Genomic DNA, 12,026 nt, shown 5'->3' with positions numbered 1-12,026 from the left:
GAGCTAAGAAAATAGCTTTAAGTGTTTTAAATATATTCAGGGTGCTATTAAATTGTTTATTGGTGTGGATGTTCCATGTTTTCCTAATTTGTACATTTTGGGGGATCTACCACTGTACGATCCCCAGAACATCCCCACGTCAGATACAGGTTCAAATGACTGTGGTTTGATCAGCTGGGGACTGTAGCTGCATATGAGAAATTCTTCTTCCTATCTCATTAACCAGGTGGAGAATTATCCCAACCCCTCCCAGACGTTGGACCATCTGTAATTATCTGATTGTATGATTAGTTAGAGGTATATCATTTTATTTTATTGCTAATTAGGACTAGGATTTATTATTTTAATAATAATAAAGATGAATAATTTATCGATTGTTAAATCTGCAATTTTACAACTTATGTCATCCTCAGTTCTTGTTTACTTCTTGCCCTGTTTGTGTTGGTATTGTGATGTTTCTGCTGAAAACTACAATAAACAGTTTACAGAAATGTTGTGGTGTGATGTTCTGTGATTCAAGATGAAGAACTAGTTACAAATATCCCTGCTCTGTTGGGGTGTCCTTCAGGTAGACACAATGAATTGCTTCCAGATCCAGGGGTGCTGCTCAATGGCTGAACTCTGACCTGAGAGGAGGGTAAAAAGGGAATTTCCCTGCAATTGACAGTACAGGATCCCATTCATTCAGTTTTAGCAACTGCCATTCCAGAGCCTACACTGCCATCTAGTGGTGAGAACAGGGAAGAGCAGGAGGAGAGAGGATGACATCAGTTGAGGAGAGACATGTTTATCTATTTTTTAGTGTATGTATCATGTGTGTTTAAGTGTTTGGTTTGATGGATGAATGTGCCAATGCTATGTGTTCGTCTGTGTATCTGCGACTGCATTTATCTTCATTTATGTCCTCACGTGGACATGTGTCTGTGCATAAAACAGACAAACAAATAAACTGGTCAGACAACACAAAATTGTTCTTTAATCCTTTTTGTCTCCTCTCATGTCTGTCCTGGCTTGCATTTGTTTGTTGCTGTTGACCGCGTTTGTGCCGTTGTTGCTATGCTATTTGCTTCTGGTCTTTTTGAAGTGTGATTTACTCTGCTTTTATTACTCTGCCATGTCTGTTCTCTGCTTAATACTGTCTGTGTTCTGCTTTTAAAATAATTAGCATGCCTTTAGAACTGTAGACTTGTTTTTTTTATTTTTTATTTAAATTTTTATATTGATTTTAGGTTGCCAACTTTACATCTGGCCAAGGACTACATATGATGAATTCTGGCATATTTATAGTAATGTTTATTAATATGCACTGTCCTTGAGAAAGAAAGAAAGAAATTTAAAAATGTATCTTATAGGTATATCAGTCTATATGTCGTCTGATATCTAAGTTGTTTTTTTAGGTGGCCTGACATCATTTTGGATATTAAAGTTTGTGGTAAACTGTAAAATGTCCTGCCTCCATTACATATCTTTATAACAAGTGTTTGATAACCACATCTGAGAGATCATTGCAACATTGGCCAACCTATCGATATCTGAAAAAGACATTTTTTTCTTTCCCAGTAGTGATTCTGCTGTATGCTACCAGCCCTGTATAGATATGATATGATTGCTGTAATTGTTGTATGACTTGGATCAGGTTAAACCTCTTGTAAAACATGAACAAAGACATACATACAGAGAATGAATGCCATTGAACATGACTTTACCATCCTGGGGAATAAAATGCTGCTTGGTCACAGGGACTCATTTCAGGGTTAATAAATTACAAAGCACTGGATCAGTGCACATAATCACCAATACTGTATCAGTATCAGAACAACTTTACCTTAATGTCATTATCAGCCCTAATACAAACCTGTATGCATGTGTGTATGTATGTGTCAGAGACATGTGTATGTACGTTTGCTGGAGAGCCAGAGTGTGCATGAGAGCTTGTATGACATCTCCAAAACCTGCCGTACAGCGTGGTATTACCAGAACACGGCACGTGGAAACACACAGGTTCATGGTACGCAATACGCACGTGTGTTCAGTGCAGGCCAAGGTATTGGTTTTAATGAGCCCACACTGTTCTTTCTATCAATCAAACACACATGCACGCGCACAGACACACACACGTAGACTCTGTAAACACTGAGTGAATGAAGGGTCCATCATGCCAGGCCACAGAGTCTGGCAATTTCTGTCCTCACACACACACACACACCTTGACAATGCAGCCTTTATTTGGAAATGCCATTTTCTGTGCTTTAAAGGGGGTTCCCCGCGTGTGTGTGCCCGTGTGTCCATGTGTGTGTGTTTTTCTTGGATGCTGACGACTCGAGGGCTTTCCCCTACTTGGTTTTTCCAAAAGCTCAATTGACTGGAGAGAGAGCAACTATATGACCCCTCTCTCTCTCTTTCTCTTTCCATCCTTTGCTCCTCTTAGAGACTTTTATAGTTTTATGTATTTGTCCACTGCTGCCAGTTACCACTTTTGCCAAGGCACATGCACAGATGTTCACTCACACACTTTTGTACTTGTACACTTGTGAGGACTCTCGTTGACATAACATGTTCCCTGGCCCAAACGTCAACCTTAAAAATCACAAGTAAATGTCCAGCACCAACCTTTAGCCTAAAGTGAACCTTAAACCTAAATCTCTGAACCAAGTCTTAAGCTTCAAACAGTGCTTTGAGGGTCCAGCCCAAAGTGAGGACCAGCCAAACTCACAGTGTAAAAATATCCTCCCTCCCAGGTTTTAAAACTCATACTGGCCCTCACAAAGACAGATGTATGAGTGTGCACATGCACAAATGGCTAGTAAAATGGTAAAAGTACCTTCTACCAGCCACTGTTCTCGGTGGATATAATGTGTTCATTGCTGATCTGCACGTGTGTGTGGGTGTGTGTGTGTGTGTGTGTGTGTATGACTGTATGCTACTGCTGTCAGAAAGATGCTATCAAGAGATGTGATTCCTGTGTGATTCCATGATGTTTTCAGAACTGTCCTGATCTATTCTGCAACATCCTAGAATAGGCCAAAGACAAGTTTTGATCCTAGAGCTGGGCTATATTTTTTTTTCACCTGCAGATAAATTAAGCTTTTTATGGTCATCTCAACAAGTGCCAGAACCTGGTAGCAAAAATCAGTGAGCTAGGATGTGAAAGCAGAATAGCATTAGCATTAGCAAAGCAGATCAGCATCGCCAGGCCAATTCGTCATTCACTGTCGATATTCAGTGGGCGCAGACCCAAATGTTGAATCTTGCCACAACTGAAAAGATCTACAATCTTTAAGGGCAATGAAACGTGATGAAAAACTGTATACAGACTAAAGTGCAGAGATGAGCTGTGAACACAGACACATATTGACATGTTTTGGTGTGTAAATTTGGTTGCGGTGGCTGCAATGTAATCCTTGGGAGAATGTAATGTTAACATTATGGAACAGATCCTGAGGTACAAGAGGTTCAAGACTAAGATCCTTTGTTTTACCAGAGACAAGAGCTATATCACTCTCCTAAAAGCAACCAGACTCCTTGACAAATACAGTCATTTTACCTTAAGATTACCATAAAAACACACCTCATTGAAGCTCAACAGAAACAAAATAACACTCACCAAAACCATCTTGGTTAGTCTTTCCACTGTTCCAACAATCACAAACTCAACTTTCAACTTTGGTTGAAATAAACCGTTTATTCACCAAGTTAGATGTGGAAATATTCTGGCTCTACACACTGTTTTTCCCTGCTGCCGACCTCCCTTTCGTACCTATCATGGTAGATTTATATCAAACCCACCCCATATTAAATAAATGGTTGTGATCGAACAGACCAGATTCAGATCAGCTCAAAATCTGTCGGAACGGAAAGGGGGGCACATGTATCTGCCAGAGCAAATAGAACATGAGCTCACAGATTCGTCTGGTTCCCAGGCACAGTCACAAAAAAAGAAAAGAGTGGCCAAAAATGCCGTTCCTTCTCAATTGCAACATGCTGCCAAATAAAGCATTTAAAAATGTCAGCCATACCTGTAACCCCTCCAAAGGTGCCGTAGGTCATGTTGCAGGCTGTTCTCTGCAGATTGTGCTCATAAACCAACTTAAGCTGGTACTGGTCACCGTGCTCCACGTTCCCAGCAGTCCCTGCATACATACAGATCAAACTAAACAAGTCTGTATGCTGCTCTTGAAGTTGAAAGTTGCTCTCACTAAACACATATGATGAAATGATGACATACAAATAACATAACAGAAAAAGTGTTCAGCTGTTCACTTTGATGTTTGTGTTTGTGTGTTACCTGAAACAGAGTAGACTGACAACTTCCTGGGGTGAAGAACAGCCAGATGAAGAAGCTCTGAACACCTGAAAGGACGACAAGACATACACTAGTAAACAACAGTTGTCATACAAAATCAGAATAATTATCAATAAAAATAAAGCTGATGGTGAATAATATGATAATCAGCAAAACTGAACTTTATGTCTGCTGTAGCCCCAATTTCAAAATTAATTTTCCTGTTCATTATGTGGGACACAAACTTCAGAAAATGCACAGTTTTAAGTCTAGTTACAAGTTGTGAATAGAGCCAACCAGATATAAGATGGATCCAAAGCTTATAACAACAGATTAAGACAATAATATTGCAATTTCAAACACAAAGTATCCACAATAAAGTGTACATAATAACTTAGGAGACAGAAACAAGGTGATATTTGGGCCTGTTTTCATGACAATGAGGCTAAGAAAAAAGTGAATGCATTGCTTTATCACAGGGGAAGCAATATGTTTGACAAAATTTGCTATCATAAACCTAAAGAAACACATGAAGGCTCACCACAAAAGAAACCAAGGTAGGTTAAACATTAAGTTGTCTTTTGAACTGCATAAAGCCAACCAGTAGGGGCGTGGCGTTACATAATATAGGCTGCGTTGTGGATCATCTAACGTGTGTTTTTAATATAATGATAACATAAAATCTCAGGTGAAATAAGTTTGACTAAAATGGAAAAAAGTATTAGTATTGGTGAGACTAAATTGACTGAAATGCTCATTATAATCTGATGACAAATGAAGACTAACATGTCAACAGCTTCCACTGACTTAAACTAGACAAAGATAGCGAAGGCTTTCTTTGAGCAAAATTAGACTAAAATGTCTAAACTTTTAGTCAACTAAAACTTGACAGAAACAGAATAAGTTGACTAAACAAGATAAAAACTAAGACAAATAAAATAAAGATAAAACAGCTGACAAAATTAACACTGGATCATCACAGAGCTGCAGCCAGTGAAGATTCACTTTCTCGCTCAAAGACACCAACGCAGGGCAGATGTTTCCTGCAACTGTGGTTAAAACCATGTTCTCAAGAGTGGTATTCATTCATATTTCAACTTCTAAAATAATTACTGTAACAGCTGGTCAATTTTTTTTTTAACATTGGTTTTGGTTGAGGTGTAGCTGATGGCCTCAGCGATGCTGATCCTAGATTTTCACTTATTTACTTTACCACAAACCCACAAAGAAGGAATCTGTCCACTTTCTGGACCCAGAACAAATGCCGTCTTACTAACTTTCAACCACTGTTGTAATGTTTGTTGAGAGAAGGACAACAAGGGAGGAGAAAACTGGATCCCACAAGCTTTCTTTCTTCCTCGGAAAACCACTCAAGTCAGTGCTGAAACAAAACCTTTCACCATCTGCCCACCTCGGTCTGCCCTGACAATATTTACAACGTGCTTCTCTGTTGAGGCCAGCTTCCAAAATGCCCACCAGTCGCTGAAGAATGCTGTGCCGAAAACCACAGGTAACTAAACACGACATCGTCCAAACAGACTGATTTAGCTAGATTCTGCTTCCAGCGTGATGATGTGGGAAGCCTTCGAGGCAAACCACCGGAGCTGTTCCCAGAAACCTCGCTCTCTGGAAGGTTCCTGTGCACCCACAGTAAGGCGACTGGAGGTATGGTGTTCAGATCACTGGCAGAATTAGAGCTGCAACGGTTAAGAGTTCAATGCCTCGTTTAGTTTAACAGATAGAGGCGGAGACGCTTATGCCTAATTTACTGTATATTTCAGACTGGCTTGAAGAAATGAGTGTACGCTCTCTCACCACATCAAACAGAACTGTCAAGTGCTTAAATTGTGAAGCAGTGCAGACAGTCTTTGTGTCATAGTTTGCTTCCACTTGCACAGTTTTTTCCAAATTTGAATAATTGCATCTCCATCGCTTATACTCAGCACGTCAGTTGCGTAACACACTGCAGCAGTTCAAATGGAATTTAAGGTACATACTCATTAAAACTGAAGACTTATATATCGTGACCCAAGCTGGTAGTTCCACAGTTCCATCCTTTGTATAATTTCTGCTGCCTTGATTTTTAGGTTTGTATCAGTTGATGTTTTGTGCAATCTATCACATCCTTTGCACAATGCACAATAATGTACACCAAAAATATAGTTAATAATATGTCAGTTCTGCTGTTAGGGGTCTCTCTAATATTAAAACAATAACAAAAGATGAAGTTTGATAATGTTGTGAAATAGTGTGGGATCATGGGAGTTGTTGTCTGCATTGTTAAACAACCATCATTGCTGATGAAAATCTGTCTGACATGACTCAGTTCTATTCATGTTATGTTTAGTCACGTTCTCTGACTTCCTTCCGCACTCTGACATGTCCATCATATTCTGTGTTTTTCCAGAAGTTATAGAAACTAGCAGAAAACTTTTAGGAAACCCACCGTTTCTTTCAATAAATCTCAAAATTTGACTGAGTTTGATCATTGTTGGAAACATTTGGGATTATTTAAGTATACAACTCAACAAAATATATAATATGGGTCTAACATTTTTAGACATTTTAATGCAGAAATGTTATATATTATAGCTTTAAAGAAAGAATAGGATTAAAAATAGTTTCCTGTACCTTTATACATCTTATTAGCCTGACAGCACCAGACTAATTCACATATGTGTAACCTCTTCGTTCATTTCATCATGCAGACCAAAATGCCTCTGGATGCAATTGAATAGACCTACAAACAGTAAGAGCAGCAAACAATCTTCAGCACTCCACACTGTATAGTGTCACAGCACACTGTCTCCCTATTGGCTGCCGTGCATGGCTGTCAGGCCAGGGGACAGGCTTACCTAGTCACACAGCGGCGGTTAGTTTGTTTCAGTGCTGTGATGACAGGACGGTCAAGTTTCTCCTTTTTTGCTTCAAGTTATTGTCTGCATGTTTAACATCAACAGAATGAGCTGCTCGTGGAGCAGCGAGGGAAAGCGGTGATGGACTGAGGAGACTGAGATGGCCGAGTGCCAAGTGTTGGATTCAGAGCCGGAGCCAAGAGCAAACAGGTGGGCCCACACACTTCACCTTTAGCCTGGCAGCCAAACGCTCAGTGTTTCTTTTTGTTTTATACTATGCACGGGTGACCAAGCCCTGGACACTACTACCACTACTACTACAACTATGGCAAGTTTCTCAGGCTTGTGTCGCTGTGACAATAGAGACCGCCCCATATTAAATAAACGGCTGTGATTGGCCCGACTGGATCCGAGGCAGAATTCTATTACTTCATGTGAATCATGCCAACTACCTTGAAGATTACCATTCTGCTGATAGTGATCTGTTCTTAAAGTGATGCTTTAAATCTCGCACAGGTTAAAAAACTTACAAAAACAGGGTTTAAAAAGGTTCAGTGTGTTCCATTTCCTGCTTAGCTATTCATAAAGTGAAAAGTAAAGTAACATATCACTACTATCCTGTCATCCCACATCATTCCTTTCCTCCCGCTATCTTTCCTCTTCCCCACTTTCTAATAGTTTTGGCTGTGAGAGTTCACTTAATCATGTTCATTCCAAAACAAGTCATTTTTACTGGGGAGGTTTGCACATTTCACTTGACCTTGACTCTGAGGGGTTCAGCTTTTAAGATCCAATTATGCAGCGCAATAACAACGCAGAATGAGGCCCTTGGGTTCTGACAGCTATGCCAGAAACTCAGTGGTTAGCCTGACACTATAAGCAAAACTATGTTTGGACCGCTGGGTGGCTGATAGAGTGTGGTAAATCATCGTGAGGGAGAGAAACTCCTGGCTTAGTGGTTTTGGGTTAGCCTGCATCGCAGGGGGGGAAAAAGACATGTTAATGTCGTGGTCAGTAACAGCAGGGATGGCTTTTCTATGAATGAAAAAGCAAAGTGATGAGTTATGAATGGATCTCTCTGCCTGGCAGTTTAAAGTAATGCCTATATTATAAGGTATACTATGAATGCATATAATTCACAGAAGGTCACGACATGGAGTTAAAGAAAGATCTGTGACTTGTTCCCAAGCAACAGCACATATACAGTATGTAACACAAACAGGGACATGGCTGACAGGGTGGCCAGTGAACATGGTAGCTGCCCTGTAATCTAAAGTCCAATGGTTAAATTCCAGTAGCAGACCAATATATCCATCAACATCTCTGCATCCTCTCCAACAATGACCTTTTTCCTACGCTCCAACAACAAGCCATTTCAAATGTGAGCTTTAACTAAAAGCCTACAATTTGTTTGTTCTCCAACAGTTTTTTAATCATTGTTTACATGACATTTACATTTTAGCTGGTTAGCTGATGCTCTTGTACAGATTGACAGCGATAGACTTCCAGTGTCATAAACATTAGAAAGACATGCAGGTGTAAAAGCCATGAACAGATCCCTGACATTATTCACAGGTTCACAAGTATGAGTTTTCTCTGTTTTAGGTTGTGTCTTTCTACACTGATTAAGTTTTGGCATATTTGTCAGACAATACAAGCAACTTCAAGAGAACACTGTAGTCTCCAAAAAAAAATGTATTTATTGTACATTTACTTTGCTGTCTACACCCTTTTTGTGCCTGTGTGTAGTTCTTGAGAAGAGTGTAATCTGTTTTTTGTCCTACGACAATAAAGTAGAGCTCTGCATTCGTGAGACAGTGATTTAAGGTTGCTTCCTGGCAGGGGGGACATTAGACTAATGCCAATTTGACCTACTAAACCCTAACACAGGTGAATGCCTCACATACAGGAAGACAGCCAAGAGGGCTGGAGGGAGCGGGGGGGGATTAGCAACACCATCAATGATCCTGGTGTTAGAGCACAGATCTGTGGTGACTTGATTTATAAGGAGAGGCACTGTGTTAAGAGAGAGACCAGTAGTGGATCCAATAGTACTCGTTATTGTCTAAATTCCAATACATCCATTTTCATCTGGTTGAACTAATACGAACTGAAACTTGTGAGAAGGAAACAAAGGAAAGGAAAGCAAATAAAATTCCAAAAGAACTACTACAAATCAGAAAAATAAAATTAACATAGGGTAGAGGACTTAATTTAGAGGAAAAATACAAAAACCTACAATCCACGGCTGCAGTACGAATCTCTATTAACCCTTCGATGACCTTGGCCTAGGTATGTGAGGTCCACTTACGAGACAAACTTGCCCACTTCCACCTGGATGATGGCATTTTGAAGCTGGACTTCCAGAAGCTGGGCCTCCACTGGAACTCCCTCGCTGGACTTGTTGGCATGTGGGGAGAATATTCGCAGCATCCCCATGTAGCTGCCGACCACCACCTTGTCTATAATCACAGGGGACAAGAACCGTGGATGTTACAAGTCAGGATGGAAGTTATTGCTGTTAGTTACTTCTTTCATTCTAAATGTTTGAGTTTTGAAATCAGCAAGAAGTTTGGCTCCTTTAATGGCATCTAATTGGTCTTAGATAGCCAACCTGAACAAAACTGATGAAAGGAAGGGTGCTGAGTACATGACGGCTTCACACAGAGAACAGAACCTACTTTTATTGTATCTCCAATGAGTTGTGCCTACACTAGTCTTGAACATGGAGACAACTTCTGTTCAAGCAGCGACCTGAAATAGCAGGCCTATTAAAACAGACACAATATATTACATTACACTGACAGACACTTCTGTGCTTTCAATCTCCAGTCAGACAATTGTGTGCTATGAAATCAAACAAAAACATCTGACAGACTCACAGCCTTTTGTTCCATTTCTGTCACATCTGTTAAGAGGATAACCTGATTCGAATTATGGACATGTTTTTCAGAGTCTTTTGTTGTTTGAATTGTAGTTAATTTAAGGGGTAAGAGTGGTGTGTTAGGCCTGTGATTATACCACATCTTTTTATGTGAATCCAAAGAAGAAAAGCTGTCACTTTTGTGCAGGTCAACGGTAATCTTGATTCCCATTTATTTTACTATTATGGACATATAAACTTCAGGCTGGGAGCTACTTTCACCTTCCACTATGTTTTGGCTATGGCTAGAGGGAACTGGTTGGCTGGTAAAATGTGTCAAAACAGTTGATTTTCAGATTTTCACTTCAAGCAACAGACACACACAACTTTTATCCAACACAAGCACTTAGAAAGTTAGAAGTGGTGTAAAAAGGACATACAACAACATCTAAAGCGCAACATGGACACATTCCAGATCAGGCCTGTTCGCTGTGTGAAGGTTGGTGTATCTCTTCCTCACTTCACACTTACCATGTCCACTGCCACTGTTGTCCACGTCTCCCACACATAAGCATCCCTGGTCAAACTCCTCCCCCTCGCCAAGCGTTGCTGACCACCAATCACGGGCTTTGAACAGAGACATGATGTCTCTGAATGGACAGAGAGAGAGCAAGACAGGAGATGGAGAGGGTTAGAGCTCTTCTGCTGTGAATGAGATGTACGCACACGTTGTCCTGTTGCGTTGCTTCTCTGTGACTTGTGGTGTCATTTTCCATACTGTGTAGCAATACTGTTTCTAAATCATCTTTTTATTGTTTTGGGCATTGTAAAACATAAAAAGGTAAATATGAATATATTACAATTACAATAAGAACAACAATAAAATTATTAGTGGTAGTAGCATCACGTTCAAGGGCAGGAATTATGGGAATGATGACTACTTTATGAGACTTCTTTGTAGAGTCACTTAAAGGTATTTTATCTTTTCCAGTTTAATGTGAAGCATTATGTCTTTCACCCATCTGCTGTGTGGGAGGGGTGAAGTGATGCATACATGTAAGATTAACTAGTGACTGACTGACAGATGAACTAAAACACACAATGAAAAGGTGTCCAAGAAAGACAAAAGGAGTTTAACTGTAAAGAACCAAAATCCTTTTTTGCACACCATATTATCTCTAGTTCACTGAGCAGCCCCAGTACAATTGTTAGGCACCTCAGTGAAGAAAGAGAAGACATTACTTTATCACTTTCATTCTCAAATTCATCGTGCTGGCAGAGAATCAAACCCTGGCCACTACACAGGCACTGGATAATCAGTCTGATCATTAGCACGGTGACAGCTTGGACCACTGTTCTCTCTGTCCACTAGCAACCAGCAGGCTCTCAGTGCTCTGTGCACCACACTGATAACCTGCAGCCAATGACAGACCAGAAGACCAGTCACATGACCCTTGGATTCTGATTGTGAGCGCTAAGGGGGAGTGAGGAGCGGGGTGGTGGGGGCAAGCAGCTTTTCTACTTGCTAAGTGCTGAGCAGGTGGAACAGTCAGCTAATCCAGAGAGGGAATCCCTCCTATCTACAGCACACTGCCACACAGGCTTGAGCGGTGTTAAAGGAATATTACACCTTTTACTATCAAGATATTACATAAATGTTGATAAAGGCTTTGAGGGAGGCAAGCCAGGAAGGAAGTTCAGAGATTTTCTGTAGATGTAGTTTATTATTAACCTTATTGTCCTAGAAAATAATACATATTAAAGGTATTGCTGAACAATTATCAAAATATTATCAAAATCACAATATGGCCTAGTCCATTCTGAATGAAGCAATGTGCTGCTCCAGAGATGCCTCGTGCTACAGATCGTATTCTCCAGACGTAAGCAAACATGCTTGTTTGGTACACAGCCGAGCAAAAATCACATCATCATATTTTCTTCTGTCAAAATGAAATGCAAAAAAATAGCATTCCCACAACAATCATGCCTCATATGTCATTTGCAAAAAAAGTTAAAATAATCGTAA

The 12,026-nt window shown here is 40.1% G+C and overlaps 1 protein-coding gene across 2 annotated transcripts in view; it reads right to left on the bottom strand.

The window, feature by feature from the left end:
- Positions 1-12,026, bottom strand: part of bbs9 (Bardet-Biedl syndrome 9) — a 210,753-nt gene that overhangs the window by 196,512 nt on the left and 2,215 nt on the right. For both annotated transcript variants that reach the window (XM_084727530.1, XM_084727531.1), the window contains exons 2-5: positions 10,532-10,650; positions 9,449-9,599; positions 4,286-4,350; positions 4,017-4,130 (exon numbers count right to left, since the gene is read on the bottom strand). In XM_084727530.1, coding sequence (XP_084583656.1) covers positions 4,017-4,130; positions 4,286-4,350; positions 9,449-9,599; positions 10,532-10,643 — 442 coding nt within the window. In that variant the 5' untranslated portion in view covers positions 10,644-10,650. The remainder of the gene's footprint in view (positions 1-4,016; positions 4,131-4,285; positions 4,351-9,448; positions 9,600-10,531; positions 10,651-12,026) is intronic.

The sequence above is a fragment of the Lutjanus erythropterus genome, chromosome 9 (genome assembly GCF_056507025.1).
Source record: "Lutjanus erythropterus isolate fLutEry1 chromosome 9, fLutEry1.hap2, whole genome shotgun sequence".
In the NCBI taxonomy this organism is placed as follows: Eukaryota; Metazoa; Chordata; class Actinopteri; order Lutjaniformes; family Lutjanidae; genus Lutjanus; species Lutjanus erythropterus.
This window is presented reverse-complemented; position numbering and strand designations above follow the sequence as displayed.